This window comes from Trichomycterus rosablanca, chromosome 16 (assembly GCF_030014385.1).
Source record: "Trichomycterus rosablanca isolate fTriRos1 chromosome 16, fTriRos1.hap1, whole genome shotgun sequence".
NCBI lineage: Eukaryota > Metazoa > Chordata > Actinopteri > Siluriformes > Trichomycteridae > Trichomycterus > Trichomycterus rosablanca.
In genome coordinates, this window is record NC_086003.1 from 27,328,589 (window position 1) to 27,345,003 (window position 16,415).

At 46.7% G+C, this 16,415-nt stretch overlaps 1 protein-coding gene across 2 annotated transcripts; it reads right to left on the bottom strand.

Annotated features, from left to right (window-relative positions):
• Window positions 1–402: 402 nt before the first annotated feature.
• On the bottom strand, window positions 403–15,672 carry chek1 (checkpoint kinase 1). 2 transcript variants are annotated; one of them, XM_063011490.1, is made up of 13 exons: window positions 15,657–15,672; window positions 10,766–10,833; window positions 10,450–10,673; window positions 10,276–10,340; window positions 8,920–8,989; window positions 8,648–8,836; window positions 8,453–8,557; window positions 3,280–3,375; window positions 3,080–3,155; window positions 2,791–2,959; window positions 1,647–1,778; window positions 1,450–1,551; window positions 403–1,016 (listed from the first exon to the last, which is right to left on the bottom strand). In XM_063011490.1, the coding sequence occupies exons 2-13, from the start codon at window positions 10,828–10,830 to the stop codon at window positions 921–923; spliced, it is 1,389 nt and encodes a 462-aa protein (XP_062867560.1). In that variant the 5' UTR covers window positions 10,831–10,833; window positions 15,657–15,672; the 3' UTR covers window positions 403–920. The 2 variants fall into 2 exon arrangements, with proteins under 2 accessions (XP_062867560.1, XP_062867559.1); XM_063011489.1 differs by lacking the exon at window positions 15,657–15,672 and adding an exon at window positions 15,530–15,613.
• Between the last annotated feature and the right edge of the window lie 743 nt (window positions 15,673–16,415).

Below are 16,415 nucleotides of genomic sequence, written 5' to 3' on the forward strand. Positions count from 1 at the left end.
ATTGGTTTGATGAACATGAAAGTGAAGTTGAACATCTCCCATGGCCTGCACAGTCACCAGATCTAAATATTATTGAGCCACTTTGGGGTGTTTTGGAGAAGCGAGTCAGGAAACGTTTTCCTCCACCAGCATCACGTAGTGACCTGGCCACTATCCTGCAAGAAGAATGGCTTAAAATCCCTCTGACCACTGTGCAGGACTTGTATATGTCATTTCCAAGACGAATTGACGCTGTATTGGCCGCAAAAGGAGGCCCTACACCATACTAATAAATTATTGTGGTCTAAAACCAGGTGTTTCAGTTATTTTGTCCAACCCCTGTATATTTCCTGTGTGTCCAGACTTTAGGGACACCCTGTAAAAACGGGTATTCGGCAGGTCATTTAAAACAAAAATACATCATTTTGAGGAATATTTAATTTATTGTCAGTTTTTCATAACATGACTAACGGAAAAAAACCTTAAAAACGAGAACAAGAAACGAGGGCTGGAATTCATATTTCACAGCAAAAACTCAACAATAAGGGAGAAACCCTCATAAAGACCACGTTTCCACACCCTCAAATCCTGTAAACACACCAAAATGAACTGAGAGAGTGCTACAGCTTACACCAAGAAGACAGACACAAGTAAAAACATGTAAAACCAAACAAGAACAAGACAAGTGTGTGTGTGTGTGAGAGAGAGAGAGAGAGAGAGAGAGAGAGAGAGAGAGAGAGAGAGAGAGAGAGAGAGAGAGAGAGAGAGAGAGTGTGTGTGTGTGTGTGTGTGTGTGTGTGTGTGTGTGTGTGTGTGTGTGTGTGTGTGTGTGTGTGTGTGTGTGAGAGAGAGAGAGAGAGAGAGAGAGAGAGAGAGAGAGAGAGAGAGAGAGAGAGAGAGGAGAGAGAGAGATCACAGCTCAACACAGATGATTATATAAATCATGTAAAAACTACAGGAACCTTCTGGTTACTGATGATGTCCGACAGCTTCTGTTTGAGGCTTATAAATATTTTCTTGAATTCCAGACCATCACCCTGAAAAACAGGAGGAAATAAATAAAAAAATTATGATGCTGACCTTTTTAAAATGCATTCCTGCCAATTTAGTCATATCCAATTTCCCGATCTATATTTCTATTTGTATATCTACTGCAGACCTTGACTCATGACTGAGGAAGGCCATAACTAACACACAATCCCTCCAGCACGTGTGTAGTAGCTGACCGCTTCTTTTCACCTGCACTAGATGGGTTCATATAGAGATCTGTATCGCGCACGGAGAGTCACGCACCAATCACCATTATCTATGTGCAGGCACCATCGATTATGAGGAATCTTCTCCGGCATTTCCCCCCTTGGACGAACCAATCATTGTCCGTACAGGCGTCCGGCTTGCTGGTAGCAGAGCTGATATTCTTATTCGTGAGCTCAAGATACCAGCACTCATCATTCGTGAGGTGCTACTTACCCGTGACAACCTGAAATCCACCAGAATGCGTTCCTCCATCTCCAGAAAGTGAACTTTAAAGATCAGCTTATTGTTCCGGCGATCCAGTGTGGACACGGTGACCTGAAAGGAAAAGAAAACAAAGCGGCCATTATACTGCACCTTAACATCCGCGTTCTAGCACTCGGCACGTCGCATTAACCTGCAACCCGCCGTACCTGGTTGGTGCAGTTCTGTTTCCACGTGTAACCCATGCCGATGCAGACGTCGCGGAGGGACGTACAGGACGCTTCTGCCCTCAGTGTGGTAAAGAACCTGGTCATTCTCCTCACCAGCCTCTGCCATGTATTCTGAGAAACAAGACGTTTATTCACTAGAGCTCATGGAAGCAGCAAGGTTAATAATTTTTATTTACTGCATTGAGCTACACTGATCAGCCATAACATTAAAACCACCTCCTTGTTTCTACACTCACTGTCCATTTTATCAGCTCCCCTTACCACATAGAAGCACTTTGTAGTTCTACAATTACTGACTGCAGTCCATCTGTTTCTCTGCATACTGTTTTAACCTGCTTTCACCCTGTTCTTCAATGGTCAGGACCACCACAGAGCAGGTATTATTTAGGTGGTGGATGATTCTCAGTACTGCAGTGACACTGACATGGTGGTGGTGTGTTAGTGTGTGTTGTGCTGGTATGAGTGGATCAGACACAGCAGCGCTGCTGGAGGTTTTATATACCGTGTCCACTCACTGTCCACTGTTAGACACTCCTACCTAGTCGGTCCACCTTGTACATGTAAAGTCAGAGACGATCGCTCATCTATTGCTGCTGTTTGAGTTGGTCAGTTGGTGGTTTCAGGACGCTGCCCACGGGGCACTGTTGGCTGGATATTTTTGGTTGGTGGACTATTCTCAGTCCAGCAGTGACAGTGAGGTGTTTAAAAACTCCAGCAGCGTTGCTGTGTCTGATCCACTCACACCAGCACAACACACACTAACACACCACCACCATGTCAGTGTCACTGCAGTGCTGAGAATGATCCACCACCTAAATAATACCTGCTCTGTGGGGGTCCTGTGGGGGTCCTGACCATTGAAGAACAGCATGAAAGGGGGCTAACAAAGCATGCAGAGAAACAGATGGACTCCAGTCAGTAATTGTAGAACTACAAAGTGCTTCTATATGGTAAGTGGAGCTGATAAAATGGACAGTGAGTGTAGAAACAAGGAGGTGGTTTTAATGTTATGGCTGATCGTGTATATAATGCAAACAATAAAGGATTAAGGGCCTAAGCTACTATTAATCATTCAGAATGGATCGAAACCACACAAACGGCTCATACGTTAAAGCATTTTTACCTGACTAGCACCCGGAGTGCCCAACAGCTGGCTTCCTAGCAGCATGTGATCAGGGCAGGTGGGCTGGGAGAAGCTGACATGAGCTCCGTTGGTGTGGACCACATCATCCCTGACCTCCCACAGGCCCTGCGGCTCCGGCTGAGAGCTGGAGATCTGAACCCGGTCGTCACTGCAGACACAAAAAGGTCCAAAAATGAAGGACATGCGGCATGAAACGTTCCTATCATCACTTAAACGGTACACTTGGTAAAGAAATTGAATTCTGCAGTAATTGTAATTAGTCACAGACCTGTTCGTTCGGCCCAGTCGCTCAGAGTCGGACCGCAGAGATTTAGTCACGTGTCCGTCATTCTGCCTCTTTATCGCTGCAGACACAACAATCACACACGCTTTATTATTAGTCATTTATCATCAACACATCTGCTGGATATGATGGTTAATTTAAACATCTGGCAGGGAAAATCAACCTATCGATATTAATCAACCTACCTGATTTAAAGCTCCTGCTGAACCAGCGGTGCTTTTTGATCTCAGGAATGGTGATCCGGTCCTCGGGACTATGGAGCAGAATTTTCGTTAATAGACCTAAAAAAGAAGCAGATGTTGTACGGCATTAAAATACATGGATTCAAAATGTTACCTTGTTAGATGTCTTCCACAAATGTCAATGTTAGCATGATACACCTACCTCTTTACTTCAAAGAACGACTGGAAGGGATTTGAGTATTTCTTCCTCTACAGTGCATAATATCATTAAACAATTCAAGGAATCGGGAGGAATTTCAGTGCGTAAAGGCCAAGGGCGCAAGCTGAAACTGAACGCCTGTGATCTTTGATCCCTCAGACGGCACTGCATCAAGAACCGCCACTCAACAATAGCTGATATAACCACATGGGTGAGGGATTAGTTTGGCAAACCTTTGTCAAGCACTACAATACAGAGTTACTTCACAAATGATACTTAAAACTTTACTGTGCAAAAAAAAAGCCTTATGTTAACCATGTCCAGAAGCGGCATCGACTTCTCTGGGCTCTGAGGCATCTAGGATGGACCATCACACAGTGGAAATGTGTATTGTGGTCAGATGAATCAGCGTTCCAAGTCTTTTTTGGAAAAAATTAATGCTGTTCAGGGTCTGTCATGGTATGGGGTGTGTCCGGACCAAAGATGAAAAAGACCATCCAGACTGTTATCAGGAACAAGTCCAAAAGCCAGGATCTGTCATGGTATGGGGGCGTGTCAGTACCAGGGTCTGTCATGGTATGGGGGCGTGTCAGTACCAGGGTCTGTCATGGTATGGGGGTGTGTCAGTACCAGGGTCTGTCATGGTATGGGGGCGTGTCAGTACCAGGGTCTGTCATGGTATGGGGGTGTGTCAGTACAAGGGTGTGTCATGGTATGGGGGCGTGTCAGTACCAGGGTCTGTCATGGTATGGGGGCGTGTCAGTACCAGGGTCTGTCATGGTATGGGGGTGTGTCAGTACCAGGGTGTGTCATGGTATGGGGGTGTGTCAGTACAAGGGTGTGTCATGGTATGGGGGTGTGTCAGTACCAGGGTCTGTCATGGTATGGGGTGTGTCAGTACCAGGGTCTGTCATGGTATGGGGGGGTGTCAGTACCAGGGTCTGTCATGGTATGGGGGCGTGTCAGTACAAGGGTCTGTCATGGTATGGGGGGTGTCAGTACCAGGGTCTGTCATGGTATAGGGGCGTGTCAGTACAAGGGTCTGTCATGGTATGGGGGCGTGTCAGTACCAGGGTCTGTCATGGTATGGGGGGGTGTCAGTACCAGGGTCTGTCATGGTATGGGGGCGTGTCAGTACAAGGGTCTGTCATGGTATGGGGGGTGTCAGTACCAGGGTCTGTCATGGTATGGGGGCGTGTCAGTACCAGGGTCTGTCATGGTATGGGGGCGTGTCAGTACCAGGGTCTGTCATGGTATGGGGGTGTGTCAGTACAAGGGTGTGTCATGGTATGGGGGGTGTCAGTACCAGGGTCTGTCATGGTATGGGGGCGTGTCAGTACCAGGGTCTGTCATGGTATGGGGGCGTGTCAGTACCAGGGTCTGTCATGGTATGGGGGTGTGTCAGTACCAGGGTCTGTCATGGTATGGGGGGTGTCAGTACCAGGGTGTGTCATGGTATGGGGGCGTGTCAGTACCAGGGTCTGTCATGGTATGGGGGCGTGTCAGTACCAGGGTCTGTCATGGTATGGGGGGGTGTCAGTACCAGGGTCTGTCATGGTATGGGGGGTGTCAGTACCAGGGTCTGTCATGGTATGGGGGGGTGTCAGTACCAGGGTGTGTCATGGTATGAGGGTGTATCAGTACCAGGGTCTGTCATGGTATGGGGGTGTGTCAGTACAAGGGTGTGTCATGGTATGGGGGTGTGTCAGTACCAGGGTCTGTCATGGTATGGGGGGGTGTCAGTACCAGGGTGTGTCATGGTATGGGGTGTGTCAGTACCAGGGTGTGTCATGGTATGGGGTGTGTCAGTACCAGGGTCTGTCATGGTATGGGGGTGTGTCAGTACAAGGGTCTGTCATGGTATGGGGGTGTGTCAGTACCAGGGTCTGTCATGGTATGGGGGTGTGTCAGTACCAGGGTCTGTCATGGTATGGGGGGTGTCAGTACCAGGGTCTGTCATGGTATGGGGGTGTGTCAGTACCAGGGTGTGTCATGGTATGGGGGTGTGTCAGTACCAGGGTGTGTCATGGTATGGGGGGGGTGTCAGTACCAGGGTCTGTCATGGTATGGGGGTGTGTCAGTACCAGGGTCTGTCATGGTATGGGGGTGTGTCAGTACCAGGGTGTGTCATGGTATGGGGGGGTGTAAGTACCAGGGTGTGTCATGGTATGGGGGGGTGTCAGTACAAGGGTCTGTCATGGTATGGGGGTGTGTCAGTACAAGGGTGTGTCATGGTATGGGGGTGTGTCAGTACCAGGGTCTGTCATGGTATGGGGGGGTGTCAGTACCAGGGTCTGTCATGGTATGGGGGTGTGTCAGTACCAGGGTGTGTCATGGTATGGGGGTGTGTCAGTACCAGGGTCTGTCATGGTATGGGGGGGTGTCAGTACCAGGGTCTGTCATGGTATGGGGGGGTGTCAGTACCAGGGTCTGTCATGGTATGGGGGTGTGTCAGTACCAGGGTGTGTCATGGTATGGGGGTGTGTCAGTACCAGGGTCTGTCATGGTATGGGGGGGTGTCAGTACCAGGGTCTGTCATGGTATGGGGGGGTGTCAGTACCAGGGTCTGTCATGGTATGGGGGGGTGTCAGTACAAGGGTCTGTCATGGTATGGGGGTGTGTCAGTACCAGGGTCTGTCATGGTATGGGGGGGTGTCAGTACCAGGGTCTGTCATGGTATGGGGGTGTGTCAGTACCAGGGTCTGTCATGGTATGGGGGTGTGTCAGTACCAGGGTGTGTCATGGTATGGGGGGGTGTCAGTACCAGGGTCTGTCATGGTATGGGGGTGTGTCAGTACAAGGGTGTGTCATGGTATGGGGGTGTGTCAGTACCAGGGTCTGTCATGGTATGGGGGGGTGTCAGTACCAGGGTCTGTCATGGTATGGGGGTGTGTCAGTACCAGGGTCTGTCATGGTATGGGGGTGTGTCAGTACCAGGGTCTGTCATGGTATGGTGGGGTGTCAGTACCAGGGTGTGTCATGGTATGGGGGGGTGTAAGTACCAGGGTGTGTCATGGTATGGGGGGGTGTCAGTACCAGGGTGTGTCATGGTATGGGGGGGTGTCAGTACCAGGGTCTGTCATGGTATGGGGTGTGTCAGTACCAGGGTGTGTCATGGTATGGGGTGTGTCAGTACCAGGGTGTGTCATGGTATGGGGTGTGTCAGTACCAGGGTGTGTCATGGTATGGGGTGTGTCAGTACCAGGGTGTGTCATGGTATGGGTGTGTCAGTACCAGGGTCTGTCATGGTATGGGGTGTGTCAGTACCAGGGTGTGTCATGGTATGGGGGTGTGTCAGTACCAGGGTGTGTCATGGTATGGGGGCGTGTCAGTACCAGGGTGTGTCATGGTATGGGGGCGTGTCAGTACCAGGGTGTGTCATGGTATGGGGGCGTGTCAGTACCAGGGTGTGTCATGGTATGGGGGCGTGTCAGTACCAGGGTGTGTCATGGTATGGGGGCGTGTCAGTACCAGGGTGTGTCATGGTATGGGGGCGTGTCAGTACCAGGGTCTGTCATGGTATGGGGGCGTGTCAGTACCAGGGTCTGTCATGGTATGGGGGGGTGTCAGTACCAGGGTCTGTCATGGTATGGGGGTGTGTCAGTACCAGGGTCTGTCATGGTATGGGGGTGTGTCAGTACCAGGGTGTGTCATGGTATGGGGGGGTGTCAGTACCAGGGTCTGTCATGGTATGGGGGTGTGTCAGTACAAGGGTGTGTCATGGTATGGGGGTGTGTCAGTACCAGGGTCTGTCATGGTATGGGGGGGTGTCAGTACCAGGGTCTGTCATGGTATGGGGGTGTGTCAGTACCAGGGTCTGTCATGGTATGGGGGTGTGTCAGTACCAGGGTCTGTCATGGTATGGTGGGGTGTCAGTACCAGGGTGTGTCATGGTATGGGGGGGTGTAAGTACCAGGGTGTGTCATGGTATGGGGGGGTGTCAGTACCAGGGTGTGTCATGGTATGGGGGGGTGTCAGTACCAGGGTCTGTCATGGTATGGGGTGTGTCAGTACCAGGGTGTGTCATGGTATGGGGTGTGTCAGTACCAGGGTGTGTCATGGTATGGGGTGTGTCAGTACCAGGGTGTGTCATGGTATGGGTGTGTCAGTACCAGGGTCTGTCATGGTATGGGGTGTGTCAGTACCAGGGTGTGTCATGGTATGGGGGTGTGTCAGTACCAGGGTGTGTCATGGTATGGGGGCGTGTCAGTACCAGGGTGTGTCATGGTATGGGGGCGTGTCAGTACCAGGGTGTGTCATGGTATGGGGGCGTGTCAGTACCAGGGTGTGTCATGGTATGGGGGCGTGTCAGTACCAGGGTGTGTCATGGTATGGGGGCGTGTCAGTACCAGGGTGTGTCATGGTATGGGGGCGTGTCAGTACCAGGGTCTGTCATGGTATGGGGGCGTGTCAGTACCAGGGTCTGTCATGGTATGGGGGGGTGTCAGTACCAGGGTGTGTCATGGTATGGGGGCGTGTCAGTACCAGGGTCTGTCATGGTATGGGGGTGTGTCAGTACCAGGGTGTGTCATGGTATGGGGGGGGTGTCAGTACCAGGGTGTGTCATGGTATGGGGGCGTGTCAGTACCAGGGTGTGTCATGGTATGGGGGTGTGTCAGTACCAGGGTGTGTCATGGTATGGGGGTGTGTCAGTACCAGGGTGTGTCATGGTATGGGGGTGTGTCAGTACCAGGGTGTGTCATGGTATGGGGGGGGTGTCAGTACCAGGGTGTGTCATGGTATGGGGGGTGTCAGTACCAGGGTGTGTCATGGTATGGGGGGTGTCAGTACCAGGGTGTGTCATGGTATGGGGGGTGTCAGTACTCTTGGTAAAGGTCATTTACACTCTGTGATGCAGCATTAATGCAGAAAAGTACATTGAGATCTTAGAGCAACACGTGCTGCCTTTAAGACGTCGTCTTTTCCAGGGACGTTCAGCATGTTTCAACATTAGTGTCAGTTTAAACTTTTAGTTACCGAGAGGCAGTGAATCGATTTTTTTCCACGGTGTGAGGTAGGTTTTCTTCTGCAGCCAGTCACTGTACTCCTGACAGCTTTCACTCGGCTGGTCCCACGGTAACTCTGTGAGACAAACAAGTGGAAATATTCATCAGTGAGACTTACATGTGCACAGACAGGTGACAGCTTCACTGTGACCAGACTGCATCTCACCTCCAGCCAGCATGGCAGTGAGCACGATGCCGCAGGCCCAGACGTCGGCCGGCTGAGCGTGGAACTCTGCGCGGGACATCAGCTCCGGGGCAACGTAAGGCAACGTGCCACACAGTCGAGACAACTGGCGCTCACGCCCACGGTGCCGGAACATGGTAGCCAGCCCGAAATCTGTGATCTTTAGGTTGTCTGGGAAAAGAATACACCAGCAAATAATGAATATTCACTCTAATAAAGGCTTTTAATCCAGGCATTAATAAAAGGAAAATCACCTTTATCATCCAGCAGGATGTTTTCTGGTTTGATGTCTCTGTGCGTGATCCCAATACTGTGCAGATATTCCTGTAAGAGAAGCATGATTAGCTGGTTATAGCGGCTGCCTAGTATAGATGTGCAGGTTGTTTTTTCATTTCATTTTACTTCCATCAACTGCTCTATCCAGGTCAGTGTCGCAATGGTATCATTGGGTGCATAAACAGGCATAAACACACTGTGAAGAGGGCCAATGCATTGCATTAAGCTTTATTTATTTATTTATTTATTTAAATATTTTACTTACAAAGTGGTTACATTCCTGACAGGAAAGGTAGCTTAATCTCATATTTTAGTTTATAGTCCTTGTTAAGTGTTATAAGTGTCCTTATATGTTCTTTAAATGCGCTTTTTTAGACCAATTTTTCCCAAAAACTAGAGAACTGTTTTTATTTCTGCATCATTATAAAGACGTTTCTCATAGTATTTGGTACTGCAGTAGATCGTCATTGCCGTAAGTACGATGGCTCGGTGGGTAGCACTGTCGCCTCACAGCAAGAAGGTCCTGGGTTCGATCCCCAGGTGGACCCCCTGTGTGTCTGTGTGGGTTTCCTCCCACAGTACAGAGACATGCAAGTGAGGTGAATTGAAGGTACAAAATTTATATTAAACTTGAACTGATGAATCTTGTGTAATGAGTAGCTACCCGTCCTGTCATGAACGTAACCAAAGTGTAAAACATGACGTTAAAATCCTAATAAATGAATACATTTAGGACATTCAGTTAGTATTTGGTATCAAGTCTGCCTTTTCATCACAAGCAATGCTGCTGTGTCATTGCAGCGCTTCATCCCACCAGACATAGCCAATCTTGTCTGTGCTGACATCTGACCGGACGATAGCACCTCTAAGATCTTTCGAACCTGGATCTCAGAGATGGATGGCTAGAGTGAAAGAAAGGGAAAGATCTTACAACAGCTCTATATACGAGAGCCTTTGATTTTAGTTATTAAATTTGCAGTTCCCAGGCGCTCGGGTGGTAGCACAGTCTAATACACTCGCTCTCCACTGCAGAGGGTTCAAGCTCTCTCGGCTGAGGAAGGGAGGGTCAGATTTCTTTAATCGATGATCGGCATCACACATAATCCACACATAAATGTTAGTGTTAAGCAGTTGTAGCCTAGTGGTTAATGTACTGGACTAGTAATCCAAAAGTTGCTGGTTCAAGACCCACCACTGCCACTGTTGGGCCCTTGAGCAAGGCCCTTAACCCTCAATTGCTTAGACAGTATACGGTCACAGTACTGTAAGTCGTTTTGGATAAAAGCGTCCGCTAAATGCTGAAAATGTGAATAAAACAAAATGCCGTTACTTACCACTCCTGCAATCAGCTGCTGGAACAGCCTGTGCGCCTCCTTTTCCGGCATCCCCACATCTGGCTCTGTCACACAAAGCAAACATCTGTTTTTTCGACTGAGATCAGATTTGTTCGACTGAGCGATACCACCGAACACACAAAACACCAATCACGGTACGACCAGCGCTCTCACCGATTCTATCGAAGAGCTCTCCACCACTGCAGTACTCCAGGAAGATGTAGTGAATGGAACCCTCGCTTCTGTGCCCGTAGAAGCGCACTATGTTGGGGTGCGACAGCATCTTGTGCACACACACCTCTTTCTTCACATTATCCATACATTCCTTGGCACTGGACACATCCACCACCTTCACTGCCACCGCCTCCTCGGTTTTCCTGTTCACCAGCAGGCGCACCCTAAAAACGAGCATCGCAGGGGGTGATGAAAGGAAGAACGGAAACATCACAAATATCACAAAGCAGGTTAGAGGTGTTCAGTAGATACTTACTCTCCATAAGCACCCTCTCCTAGGGTCTGGACCAGATCCCAATCCTGAACGAACGGCACCGCCATGATCTGAACCGGCACAGAGCATCAGGTCAGTAGATTCAGTGCATGGACTAGTGTAATAAGCAAACAGCGATTTCCTGAGTCTAACAGACTAGCCAGAAATAAAGCAGATTATTTATAAACAGTCAGCTTAAAGCTCTAGACACCCAGGAGTGGTCAGTCTGCTTACAATTCTCCAAGGACTCGGCCTTAGCTACAGTCAGTATATGACAGGATGGCAAAAAGAAAACCACTGCTAACCAAAATAAGCATTTGCAGATTGTTTTAATTAAATTTCCTTTAATCATTATCATGATTCATTTAACAATCTGATATAATTCAGTGGCTGTGAGCATGGCACAACAGGCCGGGCTTGAAACTCAGTGAGGGACGTCAGCTCTGGAACTTAGACTTTCCTCTGACCTAAAAACTATAAAGCATTTGCAGAGCAGAGAAGGTTCGAGTTTCAGTAACATCACAAGATGCTCTTTGGAATGTTGTGAAATCATGCTGGGAGAACATGGATCATCTGATTTTGCACAAACTTGTGGAGTTCATGCTGGCATGAATGGGGAAACACAGTGGGGAACGGTCAAACATCTTCAGCAGTTTGAGCTACAGTAGCCTTCGCTCCCCACGTGCATCAGTGAGCCTTGGCCGCCCATGACCCTGTCGCCGGTTTACCACTGTTCCTTCCTTGGAGCACTTTTGATAGATACTGACCACTGCAGACCAGGAACACCCCACAATTTTGGAGATGCTCTGACCCAGTCATCTAGCCATCACAATTTGGTCCTTGTCAAACTCGCTCAGATCCTCACGCTCGCCCATTTTTCCTGCTTCTAACATCAACTTTGAGGATAAAATGTCACTTGCTGCGTAATATATCCCCCCACTAACAGGTGCCGTGATGAAGAGATAATCAGTGTTATTCACTTCACCTATCAGTGCTCATGTTATGCCTAGTTGATATATACTCATATATACAAACACACACGTGTGTATATATACATACATATATACACACACACACACACACACACACATACATACATAAACTGTATATGTACAGTGTATCACAAAAGTGAGTACACCCCTCACATTTCTGCAGATATTTAAGTATATCTTTTCATGGGACAACACTGACAAAATGACACTTTGACACATTGAAAAGTAGTCTGTGTGCAGCTTATATAACAGTGTAAATTTATTCTTCCCTCAAAATAACTCAATATACAGCCATTAATGTCTAAACCACCGGCAACAAAAGTGAGTACACCCCTTAGTGAAAGTTCCTGAAGTGTCAATATTTTGTGTGGCCACCATTATTTCCCAGAACTGCCTTAACTCTCCTGGGCATGGAGTTTACCAGAGCTTCACAGGTTGCCACTGGAATGCTTTTCCACTCCTCCATGACGACATCACGGAGCTGGCGGATATTCGAGACTTTGCGCTCCTCCACCTTCCGCTTGAGGATGCCCCAAAGATGTTCTATTGGGTTTAGGTCTGGAGACATGCTTGGCCAGTCCATCACCTTTACCCTCAGCCTCTTCAATAAAGCAGTGGTCGTCTTAGAGGTGTGTTTGGGGTCATTATCATGCTGGAACACTGCCCTGCGACCCAGTTTCCGGAGGGAGGGGATCATGCTCTGCTTCAGTATTTCACAGTACATATTGGAGTTCATGTGTCCCTCAATGAAATGTAACTCCCCAACACCTGCTGCACTCATGCAGCCCCAGACCATGGCATTCCCACCACCATGCTTGACTGTAGGCATGACACACTTATCTTTGTACTCCTCACCTGATTGCCGCCACACATGCTTGAGACCATCTGAACCAAACAAATTAATCTTGGTCTCATCAGACCATAGGACATGGTTCCAGTAATCCATGTCCTTTGTTGACATGTCTTCAGCAAACTGTTTGCGGGCTTTCTTGTGTAGAGACTTCAGAAGAGGTTTCCTTCTGGGGTGACAGCCATGCAGACCAATTTGATGTAGTGTGCGGCGTATGGTCTGAGCACTGACAGGCTGACCCCCCACCTTTTCAATCTCTGCAGCAATGCTGACAGCACTCCTGCGCCTATCTTTCAAATACAGCAGTCGGATGTGACGCTGAGCACGTGCACTCAGCTTCTTTGGACGACCAACGCGAGGTCTGTTCTGAGTGGACCCTGCTCTTTTAAAACGCTGGATGATCTTGGCCACTGTGCTGCAGCTCAGTTTCAGGGTGTTGGCAATCTTCTTGTAGCCTTGGCCATCTTCATGTAGCGCAACAATTCATCTTTTAGGATCCTCAGAGAGTTCTTTGCCATGAGGTGCCATGTTGGAACTTTCAGTGACCAGTATGAGAGAGTGTGAGAGCTGTACTACTAAATTGAACACACCTGCTCCCTATGCACACCTGAGACCTAGTAACACTAACAAATCACATGACATTTTGGAGGGAAAATGACAAGCAGTGCTCAATTTGGACATTTAGGGGTGTAGTCTCTTAGGGGTGTACTCACTTTTGTTGCCGGTGGTTTAGACATTAATGGCTGTATATTGAGTTATTTTGAGGGAAGAATAAATTTACACTGTTATATAAGCTGCACACAGACTACTTTTCATTGTGTCAAAGTGTCATTTTGTCAGTGTTGTCCCATGAAAAGATATACTTAAATATCTGCAGAAATGTGAGGGGTGTACTCACTTTTGTGATACACTGTACATACAGTGTATCACAAAAGTGAGTACACCCCTCACATTTCTGCAGATATTTAAGTATATCTTTTCATGGGACAACACTGACAAAATGACACTTTGACACAATGAAAAGTAGTCTGTGTGCAGCTTATATAACAGTGTAAATTTATTCTTCCCTCAAAATAACTCAATATACAGCCATTAATGTCTAAACCACCGGCAACAAAAGTGAGTACACCCCTTAGTGAAAGTTCCTGAAGTGTCAATATTTTGTGTGGCCACCATTATTTCCCAGAACTGCCTTAACTCTCCTGGGCATGGAGTTTACCAGAGCTTCACAGGTTGCCACTGGAATGCTTTTCCACTCCTCCATGACGACATCACGGAGCTGGCGGATATTCGAGACTTTGCGCTCCTCCACCTTCCGCTTGAGGATGCCCCAAAGATGTTCTATTGGGTTTAGGTCTGGAGACATGCTTGGCCAGTCCATCACCTTTACCCTCAGCCTCTTCAATAAAGCAGTGGTCGTCTTAGAGGTGTGTTTGGGGTCATTATCATGCTGGAACACTGCCCTGCGACCCAGTTTCCGGAGGGAGGGGATCATGCTCTGCTTCAGTATTTCACAGTACATATTGGAGTTCATGTGTCCCTCAATGAAATGTAACTCCCCAACACCTGCTGCACTCATGCAGCCCCAGACCATGGCATTCGCACCACCATGCTTGACTGTAGGCATGACACACTTATCTTTGTACTCCTCACCTGATTGCCGCCACACATGCTTGAGACCATCTGAACCAAACAAATGAATCTTGGTCTCATCAGACCATAGGACATGGTTCCAGTAATCCATGTCCTTTGTTGACATGTCTTCAGCAAACTGTTTGCGGGCTTTCTTGTGTAGAGACTTCAGAAGAGGCTTCCTTCTGGGGTGACAGCCATGCAGACCAATTTGATGTAGTGTGCGGCGTATGGTCTGAGCACTGACAGGCTGACCCCCCACCTTTTCAATCTCTGCAGCAATGCTGACAGCACTCCTGCGCCTATCTTTCAAAGACAGCAGTTGGATGTGACGCTGAGCACGTGCACTCAGCTTCTTTGGACGACCAACGCGAGGTCTGTTCTGAGTGGACCCTGCTCTTTTAAAACGCTGGATGATCTTGGCCACTGTGCTGCAGCTCAGTTTCAGGGTGTTGGCAATCTTCTTGTAGCCTTGGCCATCTTCATGTAGCGCAACAATTCGTCTTTTAAGATCCTCAGAGAGTTCTTTGCCATGAGGTGCCATGTTGGAACTTTCAGTGACCAGTATGAGAGAGTGTGAGAGCTGTACTACTAAATTGAACACACCTGCTCCCTATGCACACCTGAGACCTAGTAACACTAACGAGTCACATGACATTTTGGAGGGAAAATGACAAGCAGTGCTCAATTTGGACATTTAGGGGTGTAGTCTCTTAGGGGTGTACTCACTTTTGTTGCCGGTGGTTTAGACATTAATGGCTGTATATTGAGTTATTTTGAGGGAAGAATAAATTTACACTGTTATATAAGCTGCACACAGACTACTTTTCATTGTGTCAAAGTGTCATTTTGTCAGTGTTGTCCCATGAAAAGATATACTTAAATATCTGCAGAAATGTGAGGGGTGTACTCACTTTTGTGATACACTGTATATGCACAGTGTATGTATATTATGTGTATATATATATTTATAAAAACATGCTTATATACATATATATGTTATATGTATTTGCATGATTATATATATATATATATATATATATATATATATATATATATTATATACACACACACACACACATATATATACACACATCAACTAAGCTCATTACAAAACATTAGAAAATTCAACTTAATGCATCTTTATAGACATTATATTTTTTATTTTAATTACGTTACTGGAAAACATAATAATTGATGTAAAAGTGTTTAAATAAATAAATAATAAATAATGTTCCAGTATAACAGAGTGAATAAACTTATTATCTGTATGTTGCTGTTTTACTACTTTACCTTCAGTTAAAGTGCAGTGTGGAGATAAACACAGAGATTATAACAGAATTATATTCCATATAATCCCACAGATTAATAATAATATTAATAATAATAATAATAATGAAGTTACACTAGACTATCTCACATGAACAGCTGAGTCCTCAACACTTTACCGCGTTTATTACGAACACGGTGAGAAGCAGGATATGAAAATGTCTCAACTGTTTTCAAAATAAAAGTCTCAAACACTGTGCGGTGGGCAGCCTGTGTTAATTCACCCCACACATCTAAATCTCTCATTAATACTGTAATTCTGCTCTCTTTAAATCAGACTGAGCGTCAGATACACTTTATTGGATGGGAGTAGTGCTGAAATAATAAACAGTAATATGTAGTAAGAACAATTGAATATTGATCAAAGTACTATTACATAAAAAAGAGATATTTTGTAAGACAGATAAACCTGATGACGCAAAAAAAATAAACTCATCTGTGCTTCCCAGACTGCATTTTTACTACAAAAATGCTGCCACCTTTTAGTAACAGCTGCAATCAGACTATTCCATAAATTATATTAATTTAAAATAAATACCTACTATAATTATATGCTAGCCATACACCAACCTCTAATGTTTACATGTACAGAGATATTCCTGTTCTTTATTAGCTTGTTTTAATACTCTGTCAGTGGATGTTGTATGTAACAAGTTGTTTGTCTGATGTGAACTGCTGTAACAAAAAAAAAGTCCTGCAATTGATCAATAAAGTATCTGTCTGTCTGTCTGTCTGTCTGTCTGTCTGTCTGTATTCTATCTATATTCTTTAAATGCTATTGAAGTTATGAATACAAATCTGTTTTTATTATGTAATAAAGGGTAAAAGTGTCAGTATAAGAAATGTAGTA